A 26,259-nucleotide genomic window follows, 5' to 3' on the forward strand; every position below is an offset into this window, starting at 1 on the left:
TCTCCCGGGGCCAACCCCACAATACAATTAAAACAAATTAAAATCTCACTGGGAAAATAAGATTCTCTTATAGAACATTCTAGCACCTTCCTACTCAAAGTGTGGTCTTTAGAAGGATGCTTGTTAGAAATGCAGTATCTCAGGCCCCACATCAGAACTACAATATTAGAATCTGTGTTTTACCAGTACTCAGGTGATTCATGAGCTTTTTATTGTTCTAGAAGTTCTGCTCCAAAGTATTAAGTCCTGAAAGTCACCTCTAATATCTTTGATGTTTTCACAGGAATTGCCTATCTGTTTGCCAAAGCTTATCTGGTTTCCAAGAAACCGCAGTACCTGGACACATGTATTCGGTGTGGGGAACTCACATGGCAGAAAGGCCTGCTAAAGAAGGGGCCTGGGATTTGCCATGGAGTAGCCGGCAGTGCCTATGTCTTCCTGCTGCTGTACCGGCTCACGGGAAACTCTAAATACATCTACCGAGCTCAAAGGTCAGCTGTTCTTTATGGGTCTTTTTTTTTTTTCCAAAATTTTAATCTAATTATTTTTCTGAATTAGTGATATAGTCACATGGTTTGAAAAGCATAAAAATAAATACATCAACTGTGCCTTGTAGCCATGCAGTTGACTTCCCTAGAAACAGTTTCTTGGTTATCTTCCCAAAGATATTCTATGTACATAGTGTATAAGTAAATGTCTTAATCCATTTGAGTTGCTATAAAGGAATACTTGAGGGTGGGTAATTTATCAAGAAAAAGTTTCCTCTGGCTCATGATTCTGCAGGCTCTACAAGAAGCATCACTAGCATCTGCTTTTGGTGAAAGCTTCAGGAAGCTTCTACTCATGGCAGAAGGGGAAGGAAAACAGACATCACATGGGGAGAGAAGAAGGGAGAGAGGAGGAAAGTGCCAGGCTCTTTTTAACAGTCATCTCTTGGGAGCAAATAGAATGAGAGCTCACTAATTACCAGAGGATGGCATCAATCTGTTCATGAGCAATCTGCCTCTATGACCCAACCACCTCCCACTAGGTCCCACCTCCAATACTGGGGATCAAATTTCAACATGAGATTTGAAGGGTCAAATATCTAAACTATAATACATATATATGTGTGTGTGTGTGTGTGTGTGTGTGTATATTAGGGGGATATTTAGGTTATTTCTAATATTGTGTACTACAAATAATGCTATGATGACTAATCTTGTGCATATATCATTTTGCACATGTATAGGTATATCTGAAAGATAAATTTCTAGAAATGAAATTGCTGGAATATATATATATATATATATATATATATATATATATCCTAGTTATATACATAAATATATATATATTTGTAATTTTGACAATATAAAATTTTCCTCTGTAGTTCATTCCCCGTAAACTTGATAAAGATGGAACATCTGCTGTATACCAGACAACATTGCTTTTAATAGATATTACCTCTGACTGGTAAGCTGGGTAAACTGGGCCAGGAGGACCATAAATGAACTCTAAATAATCTGATAGAAAGCACAAGTAGGGGCTTCCCTGAATGCAGAGTGGCATGAAAGTGGCATTCATTTTGAAGGGACTTAGAAGCTGTCCATAACCATGAATGGTTACAAAAGATATTGTTTTCCTTTGTGGCACTTAGGTCTTCTAAGCCAGAGTGTTCTCTCATACCCACCCATGTAGTCTGGTTCCCATGAATCTGAGCTGTCACTTGGCAGAGGTGGGAGGGGGTGCTAGAGTAGCCCCTGTACTGTTGCGAAGATTCCCACTGAAAGTGTACAGCTGATAATTATCAAATTGATTGTGTGACATTTAACAAATCACGTATTAAAATGAGCTAAGTGACTGTTAAGTGATCTTTAACAAGGTCACACAACCTTTAACAAGTCACTTAGCTCATTTTAACAAGTGATTCTCCATTTATTCATTCATAAAATATGGAAAATAGTGCCTACCTCATAGGGATGTTTGGTAGTTTAAACAAGTTAATGTATGAAAAATCATTTAGAAATAATGCTTGGCATATAGTAACTGCAATGTAAGTGTTCATTGTTATTAGTATAAATTTGAGTTTTATAATTCCAGACCTTTATGTGTAAATGTATGTTCACATAAATGTATATGTGTACATGTATATTTTAATGAGCTCCTACTACTATATATGTATAATAGTTCTATACACACTGTTTGTAGCTTATAATTTTATTTATTTATTTATTTATTTGAGACAGGGTCTCACTCAGGCTGGAGTGCAGTGGTGTGATTTATGGCTCACTGTAGCCTGCAACTCGTGGGCACAGCTCAGCCTCCTGAGTAGCTAGGGCTACAGGTTCATGCCACCATATGTGGCTGATATGGTTTGGATCTGTGTCCCTACCAAATCTCATGTCGAATTGTAATCCCCAGTGTTGGAGGTGGGGCCAGGTAGGTGATTGGATCCTGGGGACAGAGTTCTCATGAATGTTTTGGCAGCATCCCCTCTTGGTACTGTATAGTGATAGAGTTCTCAAGAGATCTTGTTGTTTAAAAGTGCATAGCACTTCCCCCTCCCCTCTTGCTCCTGCTCTGGCCATGTAAGATGTGTCTGCTTCTCCTTCACTTCCTACCATGATTGGAAGCTTCCTGAGGCCTCCCCAGAAGCAGAAGCTGCTTTGATTCCTGTACAGCCTGCAGAACTATGAGCCAATTAAACCTCTTTTCTCTGTGAATTACCCAGTCTCAGGTATTTCTTTATAGCAGTGCAAGAATGGACTAAAACAACAACTATTAATTTTTTGTATGTAGAAACAGGATCTTGCTATGTTGCCCAGGCTGGCATTGAACACCTGGCCTCAAGCTATCCTCCTGCCTTGGCCTTCCAAAGTGCTGGGATTACAGGTGTGAGCCCACCACCTCCCCGCTATGTTTGCAGCTTATAATTTTAAATGAACAATTTTTAAGGGACATTCTTTATTTCATTTTGTATGAATCTATCTCATTTTTTAAAATGGCTATATAGTTATTCACTATGCATGTATGATAATTAACCAATCCTTAAATAATGGACACTTGACATTTGTGTAATCTTTACTAACACAAACAAAATTTCCCCAAATATCCAATACATACATTTCTGTGCACTTGTGAAAGCACTTGTCAGAAATTTTAGAATTGAAGTCATTAGATCCATAGGTATTTCTTGGTCTATAAATAGCCTGTCTTTATCCTTTGCCCATTTTTTTCCTGTTGTGATGCTTCTATTCAGAATTGTAACTCTTTGTCAATGTATGCTGTAAATACCTTCCTGCTTTGCCATTTCTCTTTTAATTTTGTTCATAGCCTTTGTCATACCAAAGTTTTAAGTATTTTTCTTGTCAAAGTTTTCAATCTTTTCTTTAAAATGTCTAGATTTTCTGTTACGCTTAAAAAGACCCTTCCCACTTCAGGATTAGAAAACTATTAATTTACATGGGCTTGTAATAATTTTATGATTTTATTTTAACATTAAAATTTTTGATTCTGCTAGAAATTACTTTTTAAATGGTCTCAGATAGGTATTTATTTTTGTTTATTAAAAAAAATTCTAATAGCATCTGTTGACCAGTTACCCCCATGATTTGAAATTCCATTTTTTTATAAACTGAATTTATATAAATATATGAGTTCCATACTTTCCCCATATTCCACCTGTCATTCTCTTATTTATTCTTTTAATTGTATTTTAGAGTCAATTTGTCATATTTTTTAAAAAGCTCACAGAAATTTGATTGGAATTTCATTGAATTTACAGTTTACTTAATGAGAATCAGCATCTTTAGAATATTGAATTTTTCCATCCAGAAACATGGTATACCTTTCCATTTATTTAAGTTTAAACAAATGTCATTGGTAAAGTTTTGATCTTATGAAGGAGATCTTGTATGTTTTTTGTTAATTTTATTCCTGGGTATTTTATGTTTCTAGGTTTATTGTGAGTGGACTCTTTTCCTTCATTATATTTTCATATCATTTATTACTGGTATTTATGGAAGCTTTTAAAACACACATCACTGAAGTTTATCAATTCTAATATGTAATTTTTCATATAAATATAGATTGTATCTTATAAGTATTTTTCTTTTCATAAATATCATAATAATATAGCTGCCTTAATGAACTCCATTACTGTTTCTATTAGTTTTTTATTGATTCTATTGGGTTTTCTAAATAGATACACACATATCTGCAAATAACTATGATTCTGTTACTTCCTTTCTCATGTGCATGGTATTTTTTTTCCACTACATGGTTCTTCTCTATAACAATGCAACCCTATAACAATGTTCAATAATAAGAGGGATAGTAAACACCCTTGCTTTTATGCTGATTTTACTAGGAATGCTCCTATGTTTTACCGTGGTCTTTTATATTCACTTCTTATAATGTTTATCATTATAAACATTAGATTATAAGTGTTAGATTATAACACTTCTCTGTTCAGTGTAATCCAACGGCTTCCCATATGATTCAGAGTAAAAGCCAGTCTTTCCTACGAATGAAAGGTCCTACATGATCTAGCCTCCCATTACCTCTCTAATCTCATTCCCTACTCTTCTTCCTCCTGGTTCTGTCTACCACTGTGGCTTCCTTGTAATTCCATTAGGATGCCAGGTACACTCCACCTCAAGACCTTGGAAGTTTTGGTTCCCTCCACCTGTAATGCTCACTTTCTACGTATATCTCCTAGCTCCCCCATTTCAGTCAGACTTTCACTCAAAAGTCATTTTCTCAGAAAGGCCCTCCCAAGTCAACTTATCTAATATTTAATGTTTAGAAAACATAAATTATTTTTTGTGATATTTACATGAATGCACTGAAGGGCAAATACTAACTTATGTAAGTCTTTGATTTGAAGCTCTGTTGTTTAGGAAATCTGTTAATATAATTGATTCATGGTTTCTTAATCTCTTTAGGTGGAAGCCAGACCTGTTGTTTCCCAAATATAGAAAAAGAAAGTAATTTTGGATATCATCTAGGCTAGTGGGATTTCACCTTTGGGCTAAATTTCATCAGAAATGAATGAAATTCATTTATTCCCTATAAAGTGTATTAAAAGGGATCAGAACAACCCCTCTATTTTCTATTTTGTAATTTTTAATATTTTAATTTTTTAAAATTTGTGTAAATGTATGGGATTCAAGTGTAATTTTGTTATTTGGATAGATTACATAGTGGTGAATTCAGGGCTTTAGGGTATCCATCACTCAATGAACTTTGTACCCATTAAGTATTTTCTGGCAGGCCAGTCCTAGCTTACAGAGTCTTGGTTATAAGATTTAGGGTCCAGGTCTCTTTAGACAACTTACATTTCTCACTAACAGGTAGAAGACTGGAAATGTGGAGGTAATATCTGAGTATTGTTTGGGCATTGTGTGAACAAAAGTTCTCTGAAACGGAATGTGTAGGAAAGAGACTATTCCAGTGAACAGTTTGCAAACAGAGGATACACAGCCTGCAGTGTAAAATGAAGCAGCCTTTCAGGGCTGGGTTTTATAGCAAAGTTGCCTGCCCAGGGTCAGGTCTTTTTATGCAAATGAAGGATTGAATCTCAGTTCCGATTGGTCAGTGCAGCTGAGCCCTGATTGGCCATGGCAGGTGACTCTGATTGTTTGGCTTAGGTGTGATCTGATTAGTTGCTTTCCAAGCTCAAAACCAGAAGTCTTTGTCACCTGTTTCTTCCAAATGGCGGGTGGAGGGCTGGCATATCTTGGCACTCACAACAGGAACTGGTTTGGAGAAAGGTCCTGTGATGCTTTTACAACGTCTTTCTCAGAACACAGAGTACATGATCACTCCCTCATCCAGCCATAGCTGCCTGGTTCTGTTTTAACTTGGAGCACCTCGGTTTGCCATGGGGAGCCCATTTTGTCTGTTGGCTAGGGGCATACTTTAACAATTGCATGTTAAAAAATATGTACCTCCCTAAAATGAATATTACTTGGTTGTCACCTATTATTTTTTAACATACAGTTGGATTTTATGGCTGCATAAAAATATTTGACAACTTCTTAATTTTCTTTTATGCTTATTCAGTCACTCGGGTTTTCTACCTCTTCTTTTTGGTAGTGCATATATTTCTATAAGACCATCTAGTTCTTATGAATTTTCAAATATTTGACATAGAGTTCTAATCATATAGTTCCATAATATTTTTAATTTCCTATATCTGTGGCTATGTGCCCTTTGTGATTTCTAATGCTTTTCCTTCCTGGTGAGCTGCACCAGTGTTTTTTCTGTCTTGTTAATCCTTTCAAGGAACTGGCTCCTGGTTTTGCTTATTAATTTTTTTTGTTTTTCTCTTTTGTTTTCCACTTTTACTTCCTTTTATTTTGTTATGTTCTAGAGTTTATACATGCTGAATTAGAAAGCATTCCATCATTTTATTAATAATAATGGTAACTCACAGATCTGTGAATTTTCTTCTGCATTCAGTTTTGGTCATAATCAATGGGTTTTGATATGAAATGTTTTCATATTTTATTGTGTCTTCTATTCTTTTTAGTCCTGTAATTAGCATGCTGACTTCTATTTTGACTGAGAACGTTTTAGAAAAAAAATTCGTTTAATTTTGCACCACTGGATAGATTTTTGAAACATTTTTCACAAATAATAACACAAAATACAGGTCAGAATACAATGAAACTGCTACTCTCAGACATTGCTGGTACTATTTTAAGTTGCTATGTATCATTTAGAAATTATTGTGAAAAGCATAGAAAAATATTTAGCATATTTTTAAGTGAAAAAAATACAGGATACCAAATCATATATACTTTAATAACACGTAATAATGCAACAAATAAATGAGTGCATGGGGGAAAGGTCAGAAGAAGAGCTAGCAACATTGTGGGTTTCTTTTATACTATGATTTTACAAATCATCTTTTTGTTTTATAAATCTTCTTTTATTATATGTTTATGTAAAAAGTAATATTTTCTATTTATTGAATGCTTGCTATATTCTCAGAACCTGATATATAATATCCTTTATCTTTACATATAACACTATCCAGTTCTGCAACTTCACCATTTTAAAGTCAAATTGAGAAATTTGCCAAAGGTCATACAACATGAAATTATGAAATCTGTGTATCTCACTTCCAAAGCCCTTGCTCTTTCTACTATACCAGGGGTTCTTAATCTAGGATTTGTGAGTTTGCTTGACAAAGAGATTGTGTCTCAAACTTAAATGTAACATTTCCTTCTTTTCTGAATGTAGGTAATAAGTCACAGAAGTATTAGTAGCTGTGACTTTGCAAACAATAGAATTCATAGATATTCTCATGTCATATTACTCTTGTTGCAGATATTGTAAAATCTTCATTTTACAATATGCAGAAATGCTAGCAGTTACTAAATCTACTATTGTACCTTGGCATTTAATGTGTTAGCAAATAATACATATGTTATTATATCACAAATTTGGCTTTAAAATTTTTGTTGTGTTTTAATATAATTATTTTCCTTTGGAATCCTGTGTGGCTTATTTTATACACTTGAAAACTTTTTTTCTGAGGAGCCCAACTGAAGCTATATCATGATGCTGGCTATATTATTACAAATTTAGAAGTAACTCTTACGATGCATTAATAGTCTACTGTTTAAAATTTTAAATTCCATTTTAAAATTGTTTCATATTCAGGAAAACAGTTATAGAAAAATTGTAACAAATATAATTACAATCTGTTTTCTGCTAATTTATTTTAAGTTGCCGTATGTAATTCTAAGAGCCCTAAAAAAATCAAATAAATAATTACCCTTTGTAAGACCCCCTATGTAGTAGCAGTAACCTAAATTTATGACAGTATCAGCACTTGGGCCTTGCCAAGCTGTGAACTCCAGCCTCTGAATTGGTGATTATTTGTGTTCTTGATGGGAATGAGTAGAGCAAGTCAGTAAAAAAAGATGATGTAGGTAATGGCACTTTGGAAGCTGTAAACTACTGTAAAAATGTTACTTGTTAAAAATAATCTGAATAATATTTGTGGCAAATATGGGTAAAAGAAAAAAGGTCTTTCATAGGGAATTTAGAGGCCTGTGATTTAATTTAAGGCGAATGTCTCAAAAATAATCTGTCTTGTAGCTGCGTTTGCTATATGATGTTATCATTGTGAAAGGTTGCTGCCTTTTCCTATTCATCTTATTCCCTTGTTTGCTCACAGCACAGATTGTATAAAATCTTGCCCATTTATTTTTACAGTCTGTGCTTTTTGTCATATATAAACAAAAACCCAGCTTAGAGGTAATGTCTGCAGAAACACAGCATATTTACTTTTTTAAAGGAACAGTCACGTATCACTTTGCTTCTTTTCAAGATAAATAAAAGTAGAGCAATTTGTCTGTCTTTTTTTACTTTAATTACTGGATGACAGAAAGAATGAAATCCTTGAAAATTCCAAACTGCTTTGCTTTGCAAACTCTAAGAATAGTTGGATTTGCTTGCCAGCATAATTTGTTGTGAAACATACACAGTTATATAATGGATCTTCTTCTTTAACAGAGAAAATGTGTTTCTTAAAATACTTAATTATATAATTCTGGAAAGAAAATTATGCTAAAACTTTAATAGAAGAGGAAGAAGCAACCCAAGGTCCATAATATGGAAACACTCATGTTAAACTGTTCATATTTTCTTCTTCTCTTAGGTTTGCTCAATTCTTATTTACCGAGGAATTCAAGGCCGGTTCTCGGGTCCTTGAAAGTATATACAGCTTGTATGAAGGCTTCTCTGGGACAGTGTGCTTTCTGATTGACCTGCTGCAGCCCAATCAGGCTGAATTCCCACTCTTCAGCGTCTTTGTTTAGAAGGCTCTATCTTCCACTGTGGCCCTGCAGAGATCCCCTGAGCCAAGCCGAGGCAGTTTCCACATAAGCCACATTCAATGGTATCGCAACCATGAGCCTTAACATTGCCACCAGAAGGAAGGAATCAGGCAGGTGAAGGCAACATGATGCCAGATTTGAGAAAGGATCTGCAAAATAAAGATACCACAATTCATATTAAAACTGCAGAGATTTAATGTGTCAGGGAATAGATGTGAAACAAGGGATCATAGGAAAAGGGGAAAGAGAAATGATCTGTTTTTCAGTTATGACATAGAAAACCAAACTGCAAGTGTAGACTATGACAAAAAATACACTAATACCTTTGCAATATGAATGAGAATTTGACCATTTGTGTGTGCCCTCTACCCTTAAATTCAGAAATAAAGACAATAAAAAATTAAAATAATTGCCCAGCTGAAAACTGCTATTAGGAATGAATTGTCAGGTTGCTGAAGTACAAAAATAAACTCTTGGTTGTCCTGTGCTTATACTTATTGAAATTTATGGTTTTTACTGAGTAAAGATATTTGCATATGAATCTCTATTTTTTTCATTACCCTGGGCAATTTAAAGAAATCATATCATAGCTTAGTTCAGATACTAAAATTTGAAGTTTCCTTAGGCCTTAGAACATCTCTTTTCCTGGTTCCTTTTTTTTCCTCAAAGCTCAATTAGAATAGCAAAATTTATAAGCTAGTAAACTTATACTATAGCAAGTGTTGCTGTAAAGTGTTTTTCTCCATAGGAAGTGTGAACTGTGTATTGTCTATTGTTAGTAATTTTAAAAATGCCTTTATGTACATAATCTTGATGGAGCTATTAGCTGAACTATAAAATATGCTCTTGGTAAATATCACTAATTTCAAAGATCAGGGGAACCACTACAAAGACATGTCATTTCTGCCTTTGTTTGGGACAGGCAGACAGGCTGAGGAAGTCACCAGTGATTGTGGAAATAATTTTGCTCCATTTTATACTATTAAATGAAGAGATGAGTGAATTCTGTGGTTGGTTACCTTACCTTCCAAGATACAGGGTCCACTAGAAATTGGCTGTAATACTCATTGAGCCAAGTTGTCATATCAAATTCAACCCTGCTGTAAACACATAGAAGGTGTGAAACTGCTTCAAGTAAATAGTGGTTTGCAGAACACTGTAGGAACATCTGTCACTTCATTATGCAGAGCATAAGTTGATCCTTTTCCTAGAATTTTGTCAGTGGCAATTGCATTTATCAGATTGAGTAGGAAACTGTGTACGGTATAAGACTTATTTAAATAGTCATTAAATATTTGGATATATTATATGTGTGTGTGTGTGTGTGTGTGTATGGTGTGTATTCCATATCTATTCCCATGTAAATCCAAATACTTATTCTTTATTTCAGTAATTCTTAACTTGAATCATAGACTTTGGAACGAGTTAGGGAATGCTCTGTTGCCTAAAAAGCAAACCTACAAGTATGTTGGTGTGTGTATGTGTATGGACAAGTTTGTTTGTGTGTGTGTGTGTGCTCATTTTGAGGGGACAAGGATCTCTAGCATTCATAACATTCTCAAAGAATCTGACCAAAGAAAGGTAACAACTATCTTTGTGTATTTTATGACTGTGTGTGTTTGCACTCATTGCAATAAAGTAGGACAAAATGATTTTGAAATGCATACATCTTTTCAGCTTCCTGTTTCATTTTTACATCCTCAGATATAACCATATCAAATTGGCCTCAGTTGTTCATCAGTGAAAATGCTCAGTTTGGGGTGATACCACATAAATAGCAGCTTTCAGATGACTCCCCACATTGGGTCCAGAAGTTCTTTCATATAGGCTGAATATAATAACCATCCTATATACAGAGCTTTATGGAACACATGCAGTTTTTGTCGTCCAAGAACCCCTCAAGATGTGTTTGGTAAATGCTCCAAAGTCTTACAGCTAGAAAAGGACAAAACAAGGATTCAAACCCAGGGTTTCACTTTCTAAGTTTATTTATTCAGTATTCTAGACTAGAATCTGGGGATACAATAGTGAACAAAATAAACTTTCCCTCAAAGCTACCTTCTGTTTCCATTTGCTGTTCCTTTCACAATTCATCCTTGAGACCTGAAACCTAAAGCACTCAGAACTGATACTCTAGTTCATTATCATATCAGTTCCATTTCTAGTAACTTCAGAAAAACAAGACCACTTTCGGGCCTATCTGCCCTTTTAAGTTCTGATAGGTCTGATGATGATGTGCTAACCATTTTGATTTGTGTGTCAAATCTAAGCAAAGACCATGTTTGAGTATTGTCCTTATGAAATGACATTTCGGTAAATTAGAAACAACAATAGGCTTGTTTAGCACTTAAACATGTTGATGAAACTTTTCATTTTCCTGAAAGAATTATAGATTTTGGAAGGTCCTCTTCTATATTATTTTTCCGAGAAGGGGAAAACGATTCTTACATTTTGCTGTAGGAAAGTGTGGCATGTTACTTCTTATTTAATTATCCAACTTGCCCCCCTTCTCTGTGGTAGCATTTTTAATGTAGTACTTAAGGCTGTTGTCTCTTAAAGGCTACAGGGGCATTTTCACCACCACTAGTATAACTTTAATATTATTTACTATACACAGCATGAGCAATTATAAACCCTGAAGGCAATAGTGGAAATGTTTGAGGATACATTGAAATAGTCTCTCAGTAATGGGGAGACTGCATTATACTTTGATAGCAAGACATTTTGGAAACCATTACAACTCTGTGTATTTTGTTTCATTAATGTAATTACATACCATCTCTTCCACACACACCCCAGAATATTATACATTTTTATTTTGCCCAAGCCTGTTTCAGTCATCAGTTTGTAGTCTTTTACTTCCACTTGTAACTTGATAACTGAGTAGAACAGGGGTTTGCTAGAGTATATTTCCCTGTGCTTCTTTAGGTAGTTGACTATGCTATTAAGATAACAGTATTTGCTTACTGATAACTCGAGAAACAGTCATTTTCTTGGTCTGTGCTAAATTGCATCTCTTCCAGTGGCAGCTTATTTCTTTAACTTTTTTGACATATTAAGATTTTAATCATGGTAATACTGAAATTGTTTCAAATTTGAAAGAGCGAACCTCAGTAACTTCAATGAAACAAATGGGTTTGTGATTTCTAGCCATGTTAAATGAACACACAATTAAAAGGAAAACCATTAGTGGTGCAAAGAGCCCTGTGCTGAAAATCTCAAAGTCTTGCTCTGCCACTTTTAGGGGCCACTGTAGTAATAATAATAATCACCCTATCTACTTCACAGGGTTGTTATAAAAGTTGTCAATGATAAAATGGATATAAGTGAGTTTTTTAATGTGCAGATCCTTTATATATTTAAAAGGGATGTTATATTTTACCCACTATATACATAGAAAAATCATGGCCAGTTATGACTTCCAATAAGAATTTCAACCAAATAGAATCTCTATATGTGGATGTAGTGCTTGAGGTCTGGGTCACTAGATGGATAAAAACCAAGTGTACATTTTTTTATATTCTACCACCAGTCCTGAGCACAGCACTTTGCCTCAGAAGGTTCTGATTCACCAAGACTTACTACATGGGAATAGACTGATTTAGCTCAGGAGCTCCTTTTAATGCAAATATTTATTTTGCTTGCTGAGAACAAAGGATTACAGTGCCAATAACTCAAGAAAAGGAGCAGGCAAGCCAGGTCTATAGAGAGAAAATGAACTGGAAAATAAAGTAATTCTGGGGTGAGTTTGATCTGCACTTTAATTCAAGTCTCAGAACCACGTGACATATAGTGATCAAAATATACTCTCAATTGCATATTAGGCCTTCCTTTGGGGACCTGGGCTATTTATTCAGCACTGTCCCAAATTAATAGCTAAATGACTGAGCCTCAAATTTGCTGAGCCCGTGTAATATTGGTATAAATTTGGCAAGGAAAGCAAATGAGAAGGCAGGCAAAGGGGTGGGTGAGGGGAAGCTTGCTGAAGCTCAGTATCTCAAAGTGAGTTGTGGACGCATGTTTAACACTATAAAGAACCAGTCCATTCTTACCCATGAGTTTTATTGCTTTCTGGGACCTCTAACCCAGGACCACCCCTGATTCACCAACTTCTCCTTCTTCTCCTCTTTAAATATTATAGTTCATTGTGATATGTTTTTTCCTGCATCTGCTCTATCATGTGACCTCCTTTCGCCTGGGAGGGCAGATTTTCTCCTTATCTCTTCCATCCATGTCTGTTCTTAGCTAAGAGTTCCAGCCTCAGTACAGCTGGATTACCCTTTGGACAGAAGGGCAGACAACCTCAAGGTCAGCAGCAACAGAAGTTGGGCTAGTAGTCAGATCACAAGTGAGTGTGGCTATTCATGAGAATAGGGTGGTGGTGGCATTTATCCTGCTTCCCCTCCATAAATAAACCTGGTAATTTTATTTTTAATGTTACAAAAATGTTGATGCTACATTAAATGTTTTACCCTCATCCATTATCATAAATCTCATACTGGAGGTGTGATCTCTCTTCTTGTTTCTTTAATTGAAAGTACCAATGAATCGAGGCCTGGTGGATGATGCCTTTAGAGTTTTTTGTTTTGTTTTGTTTTTGTTTTCTTGAATCATTGAAACTTGTCATTTTTATCTAGACTCTTCCACAAATGGCAAAGTCACTTATCTGCAGAATTCCCAGAATCTTCTTTTGCCTTTGTGCACCTGCTAATTACCCCCTCTGAACTGAATTTGAAAAAATTAATTAGAATAACCGAATCACCCATGTTTTTGTTCTTGCAGGGTTTGGTGAGTTATGTGGATTAAAAGAACAGACTATCCTCTCTCTTTTTTTGTCTTTCTTCTCCCTGTCCAATACTGAGGAAGAAGAGGGAGAAGGGGGTAAAGATACATAAGGCTTAACTACCCAGGGTTATGAAAACAGTTTGCAAAGTCTTCCTGTTTGCTTCCCTTTTGGTTTTTCTTAGTCCCTGTAGGAAAAAGTTTACCCCTCTGTGTGCGAGTGTGTGTGTGCGTGTGTAAGTAGTTGAGTGAAAAAGAATGAGACTGACTTAAGGAGAGTCAATATCGCACATGAATCAAAAGCCAACATTTAGCTATTAGATAGATCTCAGTGAAAGGATATGTTCAAGCTAAGTTGATTAAGTTTATTAAACTTATTTATTAAGCTTGACTAAGCTTATTAAAACTTCTGCTAGGTTGAAGCCATTAGTAACCATCTGTAGAAGATAACAGCCATGAGTTTCACAAATACAGCAGCAGTGTCTGCTAGAATTGTGATGTGAGCCACGAATGCAAACCACATATGCAATTTTCAAATTTTCTAGTAGCTACCAAAAAGGTAAAAGAAAAAGATGAAATTAATTTTAATAATGTATTTGACTTAGCCTTATATATCCAAAATGATAGCATTTCAATATGCAATCAATATAAAAACATGAATGAGCTATTTTACATTTTTGTACTGAGTCTTCAAACTCCAGTGTGTATTTTATACTTACTATACATCTCCAGTCTCGAAGTAGCCACATTTCAAGTGTATAAGAGCTGCATGTGAGTTGGCTATTGTATTGGACAGTCCCATTCCTGTTTCCTAGTATTGATAAAGTCTTCCTACCTTCCTTTGTTGTTATGGGAGAAAATGTAAACAGAACCTGCCTATTACACGAGAGCTGCAATATTTCCCCAAATGCAGCCCAGCAGTACCATGAGCTGCCCTGTGGAAAAATTTATTCTGTGATTAAATAAGTTAGGAAAGTTTTATTATTTTACCCCCTTTTGAAGATTACATGGTACATTAACATATTAAAGATTGAGTAAACTCTCCTGGGTAAAAAAACCTGTTTGACGTTGTTTAGTTGTTGAGTTCTGTGTCTATAAGAAACCTAGAAATTGCCACAAGTGTCTCTCCATAAGAAAAACTTTGTGTTTTCCTCTCTTTCTCCACTCCTTTTGGGGCCCATTTCTATTTATCTTTGTATTCAGAATCACCCGAGAGCCACAATATCTCTTTTGTTCTAGAACAACCACCTCCTAAATTGAAACCAACAGATGGCTTTAAAGTCTTGCACTTGGACATAGATCTTCAGAAAGTACCAAAATATATACCTTCCTCTTATTCTTTCAGAAACGGTGAACACTCTAAAAAGATGTGGGGGTGTGGTGGGGGATATGTGAATGTGTATATGTGTAAACACCAAATACATACAGTTTCTTAAGTAGAGTAATGCAATTCTTGCTGATGTTTTATTTTTATATTTTGTGTGTGGTGACAATGTACATGCTTTAATGTGTACTGTTCTAGTAATATGTATGAAGTAGCTGTGACATAGCAGTCAGTTTTAAAGATACAGACTATAATTGACTACTGTCAGTCTTTAACAAGTGATCTTTTTGCAACTTGGTTTTAGTGGGGTCTCTGACGTTGTCCCCATAAGTTTCATTTTAAAATCTATGCTTAAGTGGCAGTTACCAATATAATTAATTCTGCTGCTGAATTTGGTTCATATTGAATGTGGTAACCCTTATATGTGGATATATTCAAACATGTGGATTGATTTAGATCATCCATTTTGTCTTTGTTTTTTAGGACTTTGCTATTTCAATATTAAAGATGTCTTTTGAATACTGTAGCAGCAGTAGAATCCCTATGTTCTTGAAAATGCAAAATGTAACATGAGTTGCGCATAGACTCTCTAGCAGTAGAAATGGAATATTCTAAGTGCAGAAGTTTGGTTTTAGAATCTGTTAAGGAAGGACGGCCCAATCTTTGAAAAGGTACAGCTTTCTCAACTTTGAACATCTGGGGGAACTCTTCTTGGAAGTCTGAATTTTAATATCTTTAATCCAATGGCTCTAAATTAACAAACATTAAAAGATGGATTTCGTAGAATCAAATTATTAGGGGGAGCACTTTGCAAAGCCATATACTGGGGAATATATACTGGGTCAAGCACCACATGTTAGTTTTGGAATGTGTATTTCCTAGCGAATAGAATTTACTGCTCCAAAAAGCTTTTTTGGCATAAATCACAATACTTACAGAAATATAATTGTATCATTGAAAAAAACAAAGCTCACCTTCCTAATGATACATTTCACAAACTGCACATTAGGGCAATTTCTTACTTATGGGGAGGTACAAAGAAATACTCTGTCAATATAGTATAACTGCTTATTTCAAATTGTATCTAGGAATGAATAACTACTATTATTTAAAGTACTACTGAATTTTGAGGAACTGATCAAAGAATTAGTATTATTAATAAAATTGTACTCTTTGCAATATATTTGCCTTGGCACAAATGCAGAGTTAAAAACATAAAATTATAAAAAAAAAACAAATAATAGTGATTGGTTGTTACTACTTTAAAATCCTACTAATTTCCATTAGCACTAAATCAAACAGCACTTATCTGTTGTATACAAGTAAAATTTTGAAAGACTCGGACACAAAATGAAAGGCTTTTTAAAAATGTCTTTGCCATAACAGGTTATATGACCTCTTGCTAATTGTTATATTTCCTTAGGGGCACTTTGAGGCTCTTTCAAAGACATCTGCAGCAATTAGGTCTAAATTTAGAGTAGAATATTTTGCCAGATATTTTACTATATCACAAAATGTCATACTACTGTATTTTATAATAAAACCAAATTCTCAAGTATTCTGGTATGTTACATATTAATATACCAAAACATCACTTTCTATAAGTCTATTATTATGTACATAATATTTTAAAAAATAATGGGTATTTTGGTCCTAGTGAAAAAGTATAATGCAATACATGACATTAATCTTTAGTCAAAACCCATTGAGGTGTCTGACAGGGAAATTAGCAATCATAAGCTATAAGGTATATATTATTTTCAAGGACAAAATGGCAAATGATAATACAGAAAGATGTGATCACTGGAGCAAGTTAGCTGGTGTGCAGACTAAGAAGGATCAACTTGCAAATGCTCATCAGAATTTAGCTTTTGTTATTGGTTGTTCTGCAGGGGATAGTACTAGTCAGTTGATATTGCTTCCCTTTCATGTGGGAGTTTGCTCACAGCCCACTGCATGGTATAATGAAATCTCTTTATAAGCAAGATAGAGTCAGAAGCTTAGAGATGCACTTTATGGTTTTTACAACTGCTGTTACAATGTTCTAAACACTGTGATCTTTCCAAATGTGTTTTCTGTATTCGTTTTGTACTGTAGAAAATAATTCGCTATAAACTGGACTTTATAGTGTTTAAAGCGATGTTATTTATTGGCTTATTGCCCCTCCTCATAATACATTTATGTACAGTACACTTAATGTAAAACCTGTGATAATCCTTTGCCTTAAAATAAAATCTAATGCTAAATATTCAGTGTCCTGATTAATAATTCTAAGCTACCAATTTTTCCTTTAAAGCTAACCATGATGTCAAGTAAAACATTACACAAATACTCTGTGGAGTGTTGCTGCTGATTCTGTATTTGTGGCAGTGTATGTATCTTGGCCCAGGACATGGTGGCCTTCTGGGTTCTATAAATAGACATTAGTAATCCTTTTAGGGAAAGGGCCTGCTACCTCTCAGCTGCTGGCTGAATCTGCCCCTTAACTCATAAATGGATTTTCTCATGCCACATAAAAAACAGAAAAACAGCCCACCACGTTCTCTCCCTGTACCTTTTTTTTGGTTTGATTCCTTTTGAATCTTTATATTCTATTTGTGTTTACATTATTTTCCTAAATAGAAAAATGCCAGAGATGCCTGAAGATTGAAATCACCCAATTTCAACAGGGGAAGAGATCTTATAATTATTTAAGTCTAATCCCTTTATGGAACCTGAGTTTTAGAAAGATTTAGTGACTTGATCGAGGTCTGAGGGACGGGGGTGGACTGAGTACATCCTGATATCAAGAAGATGGTGGAAAGTTCAATGGGCTAAAAGGAGTTGTGTTAGTCTTGGTATTGGCACACCAATAAGCAGAGGTCTGTCTTGGAATAAAAAAACTACTTCCTTATTAGGCCCTGATCTTTGCCCTGAATTACTTACAGTTACAGAGGAATACATTTTGTAGGCAGTTTTTCTGGGAGGTAAGGACAGGTTCCTAGAGACGGTCTTTGACGCCTTTTCACCACTGGAAGCAATGCTTCAGACCACTGTATTTGGAAGACAAAGGGACATGCTCACATGGCACAGTGAAAAGTGAAATCTTTTCCCACTTGGTGGTGGGTGCATGACAATATACTTGCACTTTGAAAAGCCTATGTGTGGTCTGGTTATTTTTAAAAGGCCAGAAATGCTGGCCCTTTGAAGAATCACGCGTTTCCTCGGCCCAGAAAATAGACTGGGCTAGAAAGGCGCCCGGACTCCAATTCTGGGCCCGGGTGGTTGCAGTTTTTCAAAGGGATGTGAACGGTTTCCCAAGATAGGACCCAAGGGACTCTAGGACCCAGAGGCTGCGCGCGACGCCCGCAGGGCGAACTGCATCCTTTTGAGCTCCCGCTCCATGGCCTGAGCCGTCGTAGGCCGCGGGTTCGCGGCCCGCCAGGGGACGGTCACCACAGAGACGCAGCCGGCACTGGCGAGCGAGCGAGCGGGCGGCGCACGGAGCGCGTGGGCGTGTCCCGGCGGGGCTGCGTAGCTCGCCCCACCCCACCCCACCCCAGCCAGGTCGGCCGCCCCCACCAGGTCCAGTTCCAGAGCCCAGGCCGGTCGGCCGGGCCCGCGTGCCCTCGGCGGGCTGCGCAGAGCGCGGGAGCGGTTTGGGGCTAGGCATGCTGGGAGCCCCTCGGGCAACGGCCGCCGCCGCCACAGCCACACAGCCGCCGCCACTGCGTCCGTCCCCGGTGAGCGCCGCTGACGCGCGGAGATGAAATTCCCGGCCTCGGTGCTGGCGTCCGTGTTCCTGTTCGTGGCCGAGACAACGGCGGCGCTCAGCCTGAGCAGCACCTACCGCTCGGGCGGGGACCGCATGTGGCAGGCGCTGACGTTGCTTTTCTCGCTACTGCCTTGCGCGCTCGTGCAGCTCACGCTTCTCTTCGTACACCGCGACCTCAGCCGCGACCGCCCGCTCGTACTGCTGCTGCACCTGCTGCAACTTGGGCCCCTTTTCAGGTGCGTGCAGAAGCCCAGAGCCAGCCCCAGGCCGCAGCCTCGGTCCTGTAGCCTGATCTCCCCACCTGCTCGAGTGGAGGGAGGCGGTTTTCCTGTGGAGACAGGTGGCTGGGCCCCAAGCCGGTCCGCCATGCCCCTCAGCCCCATTATTCCAGTCAGGAATACGACGAATCATGGCATAATGGTTATAAAGTTGGGGCACACTGAATTCCTGTTAGGTTCCGTCAAATGAAATAGCCAACATTCAACTGAAATTGACCAACAAAAATGGCAGTTTCTTGTGGTTCAACCTCATTAAAGACATTGGTTTCTCTGGGGTCAAGTAGGCTCTGACAGGATTGGCTTGTGTTGTCACAAACCCTTGGGAAGTTTGTTCTAAGCTGTGGTTACGGGGACAGCATGTACAGGTGACTTAATTTTAATTTATCAAACACATGGAGCTTACTGTATGCCAAGCACTGTTCTAAAAGCTTTAACAGTATTTAATTCTCATAGGGAAGTCAAGAAATCCATGCACCATTCTTTTCTCTTGGTGGCGTTACGAATATTATGGGATATGGAAACATATGGGGTTCTAGAAATGTCTTCCGGCCCTGGCAAACTTGTAAACGTAGCCATTAAAGCTGGTACACAATGCACCATGAAAACAAAACTTGCTGTGTGTTAAGTAAAGAAAAACTGTTGGTGACATTTCTGGAAATTAATTTTTATTAACACAAAGCAAGTAGAAATACATGGTAATAAAACAGACTGGCTTATCTAAGGAGTTTAAAATGTGTTGTTTTAGTACCTTTCATCACTATAGGAAAAGCAAAACAAAGACCGTCCATTTGGATTAGAAATAAGTTTATAATACTGAATTTTAGACATAGGCGACAGAGGAATTTGAAGAGATGGAAAGGCCAGAGAGACACCTCAGCTGCCAGAAAATTCAGCTAGCCCTACCAGGAAATCTCTCTCTCTCTCTCTCTGTCTTTCTCTCTCTCTCTTACACACACACACACACACACACACACACGCACACACACACATTGAGGAGCAAGATAAATTTTACAAAGTTATAGTTGTTTTTTTTTTTTTGAGACAAGGTCTTGCTTTATCAGCCAGGCTGGAGTGCAGTAGCAAGATCATAGCTCATTGCATCCTCCACCTCCTGGGCGCAAGTGATACTCCTGCCTCAGTCTCCAGAGTAGCTAGGACTGCAGGCAAGCGCCATCATGCCTGGCTAATGTTCTTTTTTCTTTCTTTTTTTTTTTTTTGTATTTTTTGTAGAGACAGAGTCTCCCTATGTTGCCCAGGCTGGTCCCGAGCTCTTGAGTTCCAGTGATCCTCCTGTCTGGGCCTCCTAAAGTTCTCTCTATGTTGCCCAGGATGGTGTGGAACTCCTGAGCTGAAATGATCCTCCTGCCCAGGCCTCCCAAAGTGCTGGAATTACAGGCATGAGCTACCACGCCTGGCCATAAAATTTTTGCACCTCATATTAAAGAAAACTGTTCCAGCTGACACACAAACTACTGACTTGTAGTTTGCACACAGTCACAGCAAACTTGGTGAACAAATTTCTCAGCCTCCAGAAGCTGCAGAATCCTAGAAAGGAAAATAAACAGGTACACTGGCAGGAGTGGGAGGTTGCTGCTGACTTCTTGATAGCTGGGGAAGAGTCTGGGGAAAAAGAAAGGGAGGGAGGGGAATTTTAAAAGTCCTGCAACCTGGAGCCATTTAGTGAGGAGAGAGTTAGTCCTTCCTAGCCAGGTAAGCCCTGTGGTCTGGACTGTATTCTCGCTCAGTAAAATAAGCGTGATCTGACTTTGGGCAGGGCACTTATCATTTCCTTCCTTCCCTTCCTTCCTTCCTTCCTTCCTTCCTTCCTTCCTTCCTTCCTTCCTTCCTTCCTTTCTTTTTTTTTTTGAGACGGAGTCTTGCTCTGTCGCCCAGGCTGGAGTGCAGTGGCGCGATCTCAGCTCACTGCAAGCTCTGCTTCCCAGGTTCACGCCATTCTTCTGCCTCAGCCTCCTGAGTAGCTGGGACTACAGGCGCCTGCCACCACGCCCGGCTAATTTTATTTTTTTGTATTTTTAGTAGAGACGGGGTTTCACCGTGCCAGCCAGGATGGTCTCAATCTCTTGACCTCGTGATCCGCCCGCCTCGGCCTCCCAAAGTGCTGGGACCACAAGCGTGAGCCACCGTGCCCGGCCTTATCATTTCTTAACATTATCTGTGAGAAGAAAACAGATAATGTTTAAGTGGAGTAACAGGAAAAAGGGGAACTGACATTTCTCAAAAGTTTCTTGTGCTAGATGGTTTGATATGTACTTACATGCCTCAATTCATTGAATCCTCACCATGACATAGACGTAATTGTCCCCATTTTGTAGGTGAAGAAATGAGGCCTCAGACTATGTTCTCAAGCCTCCTTAAAAAGAGCTAATTATATTCCCTATGCTCAGTGGAAGAAAGCAGAGGACTGTGTAGTACATTCTATTAGTAGTTGCATTTTAAATTAAGAAAAAGTTTGGTCATCTTGGCAATCCAATAAATGATAATACCCTATCATTGCTGCCATTTAAAGTGTTTCTAAACACGAAGAGTAACCCAAGACAAAGCTAATGACATAATATATATAAAAACAGGATGACAAGTATAAACCTGAACTCAAGGAAACATACCAAGATGTTAAGAATAATAATTTCTGAATAGTGGGGTTATGAGTGATAATATCCTGGAAAATATATAAAGCTATATAATAAAACAATTATCGACTTTTCTATATTTTTCAGTTTTTACGGTAAAAATATTTTAACTTTATTAAGGAAAGAAAACTTTTGGTGCTTTGAAGAGATAACTTCTCAGCTATATATAAAGTTTCAACACTATAAAAAGACCTATTTCCAGAAAGTTCTGAATGGGCCATTGTCTTCTTGGAGCAAAAACAAAATAAAAGATAAAAAACAAAACAACAGGCAAACCCCTTCCATCAACAAGGAGTCACTGATTCTAATGCAGCTGATTTATTTCAAGGAGATATTGGACCCATGACCTTAGAGCTGAGATACAAAATGTGGTTCCAAGTCTCTTAGCTTCCAGATTAAAAGAAAAGCAGTTTGTTCTTGCGTATTAGCCTGACTTAATATCTTACTGGAATTTCTTCCTGCTGACTGTTTGATTCTATTTTAACTCTAAGACATCAACTTTACATAAAGATAAAAATTATTTCCCTCAAACAAAGGAGAGGCATGGTGATTCTTACCCCCTTCCTTATGGATTGGATTTAATAATATTTCTAAATTGTTTTTTGACAGTTTAACTCTTCTTGCCTTTGGATGAGTACTAGCCAAACTCGTGTTTTTGCTAGGTAGATGCTGCGTTTGAGTTCATGCAGCACGATGGCCCAGTTAAACTGCAATACATTACACTAATGATTCTGGGCTAAATACTACTAACTAGGCTTTGCTCCTTCTTTCCTTTAGGGAGGCATAGGGAGAGCACCATATTTCATTTGTATCAGTCTTGTATTTAAAATGGTAGTTACAGTTTTTATGATTGTTTTCACATTAAGCCTGAGTTCGAATGATACGAACTTTGGATAATGCCTTGAATTTATTTATAATTTTAAGGAAAATCTTATTGCGCATTATAATAGATACTCTAGCAAACCAGAGCAGGGAAAAGATCTCTTACCTAAAACACAAAAACATTTTTAAAATTCTGTTTATCATTCTTTTACATTTATGCTAATTTTTATAAATTAATTGGGAGGAATAAATATAAATGAGTTACAATTTCAAGGAATTCCCCTCATTTCTTTTTTATTACTGGTATAGTGAGGAAAAAATGGTACATGAAAAATCTGAGCTTATAAAATAAAGGCTAAGAAGTTCCCGAAACCTTTCCAGAACATTGCAAAATGATTCACCATAGTATATCTTTCTATATTAAACTTTATAAAGAATTTAAAATATTAATAGTCTACATTTGAAGAGAATTTTTTTTTCATTTGCAAGGTGCTTTTACATACAGTATTTAATTTCATCCATGGTAAAACCCTGTGAGTTAACTGTCATTATCTTATTTTTACAGTCCAGGAATTGAGGTTCAGTGAGATTAAGCAAGTGGCTTTTCAAAGGTTTTGCAGCATTTTCTATTTAACCAATTTGGGTTTTGTGTAGGCTTACAGAGCATGTGTGTCATGTGAAGATAATGTGGCTTATTGGAAATTATAGTATTTCTTTGGAAAAAGTATTTTAATTAGGGTCTCTGGTACCACAGATTATTTATGCTGACATCAGCATGCATGATTTCAGCTAAGGAATAAGCTCCTTCTGCTATGATACTTGAAAAATGGTATATATGATGCTTGAAAATGGGATAAAGTAAAAAATAAGGATCAACCTACTGATTATCTACATTGGGGTTAGCAAACTGTACCCCACAGGCCTAATACCCCCATCACCTGTTTTAGTAGGTAAAGTTTTATTGGAACACAGCGTTGCTCACTGGTTTATGTATTGGCTACAACTGCTTTCACATTGCAGAGACAGACTTGAGCAGTTGCAACAGAGACCATGGCCTGTGAATCATAAAATATTTACTTTTTTATAAATACTTCACAGAAAATTTGCTGTCCCTTGGTGTAGATGATACTGAAAAACTACCTTGAGTATTCAGTTTTGATAAAAGTATCTAATTTCTGGCTTTATTTAGACCTCTCAAGCAACAAACAAATAAAAAACCAAAAAATAAGAACAGATTTTGAGTAATTAGATGAGTCTTGCAGAATTCCAAGAATAGTAGTTTGTTTCTTATCAGTTTTCCTAACCAACAGTGGCAGGAGGTCTTGGGGCCTTTTACAAATGTATTAAACACCTATGACTACATGTAAAACTCTATGCTAATACAAATGTATCACCTGGGAAAAAACAGTGGCTTACAAGAGGTTCCGCCTGAGCTTTAGGACCTTCTTTCATTTCCATCAAATGATCATGGAAGTTTTACTTTGTCTACAATTCTGCAGAAAGCTTCCAGTTTCATATAGCCCCTTCCTTGGCATCAAGAAAATTACTTTCTCCTCTGAACCCTCATTTCGTTCATTCAGTTCTTAGCATATGCTGGTATTTAATTTGTATGTTTTAGTCTTTCAAAACTCTAAGCTTGATTTTATTATGCAAGTAAAACTTTTTTTGAAATGACAGAAGAGCAGAAAACAGATTTGCACAATGAGGAAAATAAAAGCTCTCATTTGACTGCTCAGACAGAACAATTCCTAATGTTTTTGTTGTATATCTTTACTAATATTTTTATAATGGTATGCTAGTAAACTGTTGGGGAAAACAAGCCCTGATTTTCAGTGTTTGCTGATTTCTCAAATGCGTATATTCTCATCATGATTGATCAAGCTACCAGTTGTTTAACAACAAAATTCCTATTTTAACAGTCTGCTCTCTTGAGTCAGTATGAGCCAGCTCAAACATTTCACTGTTTATATGTATGTGTGGGCATGTGTGTGTAATCTGTATATATTTTTTATATATGTGATTTTCTTTTTACAAAAAATGGAATTTAAAATATATGATTCTATTGTAATTTGCTTCTTTCACATACCAAATATGGTAAAAATACGTAGCCTGGTCAACATAGTGAGACTGTTTCCTCACAAAAAATAAAATTAGCTGGGCACAGTGGCATGCATCTGGAGTCCCAGCTACTTAGGAGGCTCAGGAGTGAGGGTCCCTTGAGGCCAGCAGTTGGAGGCTGCAGTGAGCTATGATCACACCACTGCCCTCCAACGTTGGTGAGAGAGTGAGACTGTCTTTTAAAAAAAATTTATATATTGGTATATGTACTTCTATACCATTGATGTTAAGGAATGTATAATGTTTCATTGAATTGATATATTAGGATTTATTTAATTATTCTTTCATTTTTGGGACCTTTAGAGTATTCCCAGCATTTTGCTATTATACATAATGCTATGATTTAAATTGTTGCAATACGTTTTCTTCTAAGTGAGATCATACGTGATAACATGTCATAACTAAAAGTGCTATATAAATATTAATTTTTGTTTATTATTATTATTATTGTGCATATGTCCCACTATCCCATTTAGATTGTGAGTGCCCCCAAATGAGGCAGGGGTATCCAGCTGTCTGCATTCCCCACAGCACTTAGTAAACCACACCCGCATTCATCTCATATTTGAGAATAAAGATGATTATCAGTTTATTCTGTTTTTGTTTTGTTTTGGTTTGTTTTTTTGAGACAGAGTCTCGCTCTGTCACCCAGGCTGGAGTGCAGTGGTGCAATCTTCGCCTCTTGTGTTCAAGCAATTCTCCTGCCTCAGCCTCCTGAGTAGGTGAGACTACAAGGGTGCACCACCATGCCTGGCTAATTTTTTAATTTTTAGTAGAGATGTGGTTTCACCATGTTGGCCAGACTGATATCAAACTCCTGACCTCAGGTGATCCGCCTGCCTCAGCCTCCCAAAGTGCTGGGATTACAGGCATGAGCCACTGCCCCCGGCCAGTTCATTCTGTTTTCTAATCTTTGATGTGATCAGTGGTCCAACAGTGTAAAGTTGCTAGGCCTCATACAGTCCTCAGTCATTAATTTGAGTTTTCCTTCAGAGAAAATTCAGTTGGACGTGCTTGGGATTGAACTCATGGCCTGAACTTCATTGACATTATTTCCAACTGAAAAAACTGGCCTGTGTGGTTTTACATTGTTTTCATATAACATATTAAAGTGTTCTTGACCCCATGGGACAAAATGTCATACACAAATCAACCCCCCCCACACACACACCCACATACACCTTCTTTCTCCTAGCAACAAATGAACAATGGTATTAATCACAAAATATGTCCACTTTGAGCTCACCAGAAAGGTTCCTGCATTTCCTCTCTTACATCAAGCTTTATTTTATTATTTCAAATTATAAATACATTCCAGTTGCCGTAGTCACCTCAGGATGAGAGTATAAAGTTAACATTATAACATAAACATTCAATGAAATAGATTAAGCCATTAAAATCTTCTGGCAGCATCATAAGGTTGTTATAAAAGTGCATGTTAGAGGAGGGACAAAAAGTCCTTTAACAAGTTACAAACCTACAGCCATGAATATTTTTCTTACTCCTAGGGAAAACACATTTTTAACCAGCATTTTATTATGAAAATTTTCAAACACACAGAAGACAAGTTTAAGGAATTCTATAGTGAACACCCAAGTACTCACCACCTAGATTCTACAATTAACATTTTGTTTCACATATTTATCCATCTATCAATTCGTGTGTGTGTGTGTGTGTGTGTGTGTGTGTATGTACT

General features: G+C 37.0%; 2 protein-coding genes across 3 annotated transcripts in view; both read left to right on the forward strand.

The window, feature by feature from the left end:
* LANCL3 (LanC like family member 3) overlaps positions 1-10,500 on the forward strand; it is a 108,190-nt gene extending 97,690 nt beyond the window's left edge. The window contains exons 4-5 of one of the 2 annotated variants that reach the window (XM_003317420.4): positions 284-491; positions 8,660-10,500. In XM_003317420.4, coding sequence (XP_003317468.1) covers positions 284-491; positions 8,660-8,819 — 368 coding nt within the window. In that variant the 3' untranslated portion in view covers positions 8,820-10,500. Of the gene's footprint in view, positions 1-283; positions 492-1,372; positions 1,523-8,659 lie in introns of those variants that run through there. The other variant, XM_016943516.3, reaches the window with a different exon arrangement.
* Positions 10,501-18,664: 8,164 nt separating this feature from the next.
* The window catches only part of XK (XK Kell and VPS13A binding protein), a 43,313-nt gene continuing 35,718 nt past the window's right edge, over positions 18,665-26,259 (forward strand). Inside the window, 1 exon segment of the mRNA NM_001079921.1 lies at positions 18,665-18,933. Within this exon segment, the coding sequence (NP_001073390.1) occupies positions 18,689-18,933 (245 nt within the window). The 5' untranslated portion in view covers positions 18,665-18,688.

Source organism: Pan troglodytes, chromosome X, assembly GCF_028858775.2.
Source record: "Pan troglodytes isolate AG18354 chromosome X, NHGRI_mPanTro3-v2.0_pri, whole genome shotgun sequence".
NCBI classification, from domain to species: domain Eukaryota; kingdom Metazoa; phylum Chordata; class Mammalia; order Primates; family Hominidae; genus Pan; species Pan troglodytes.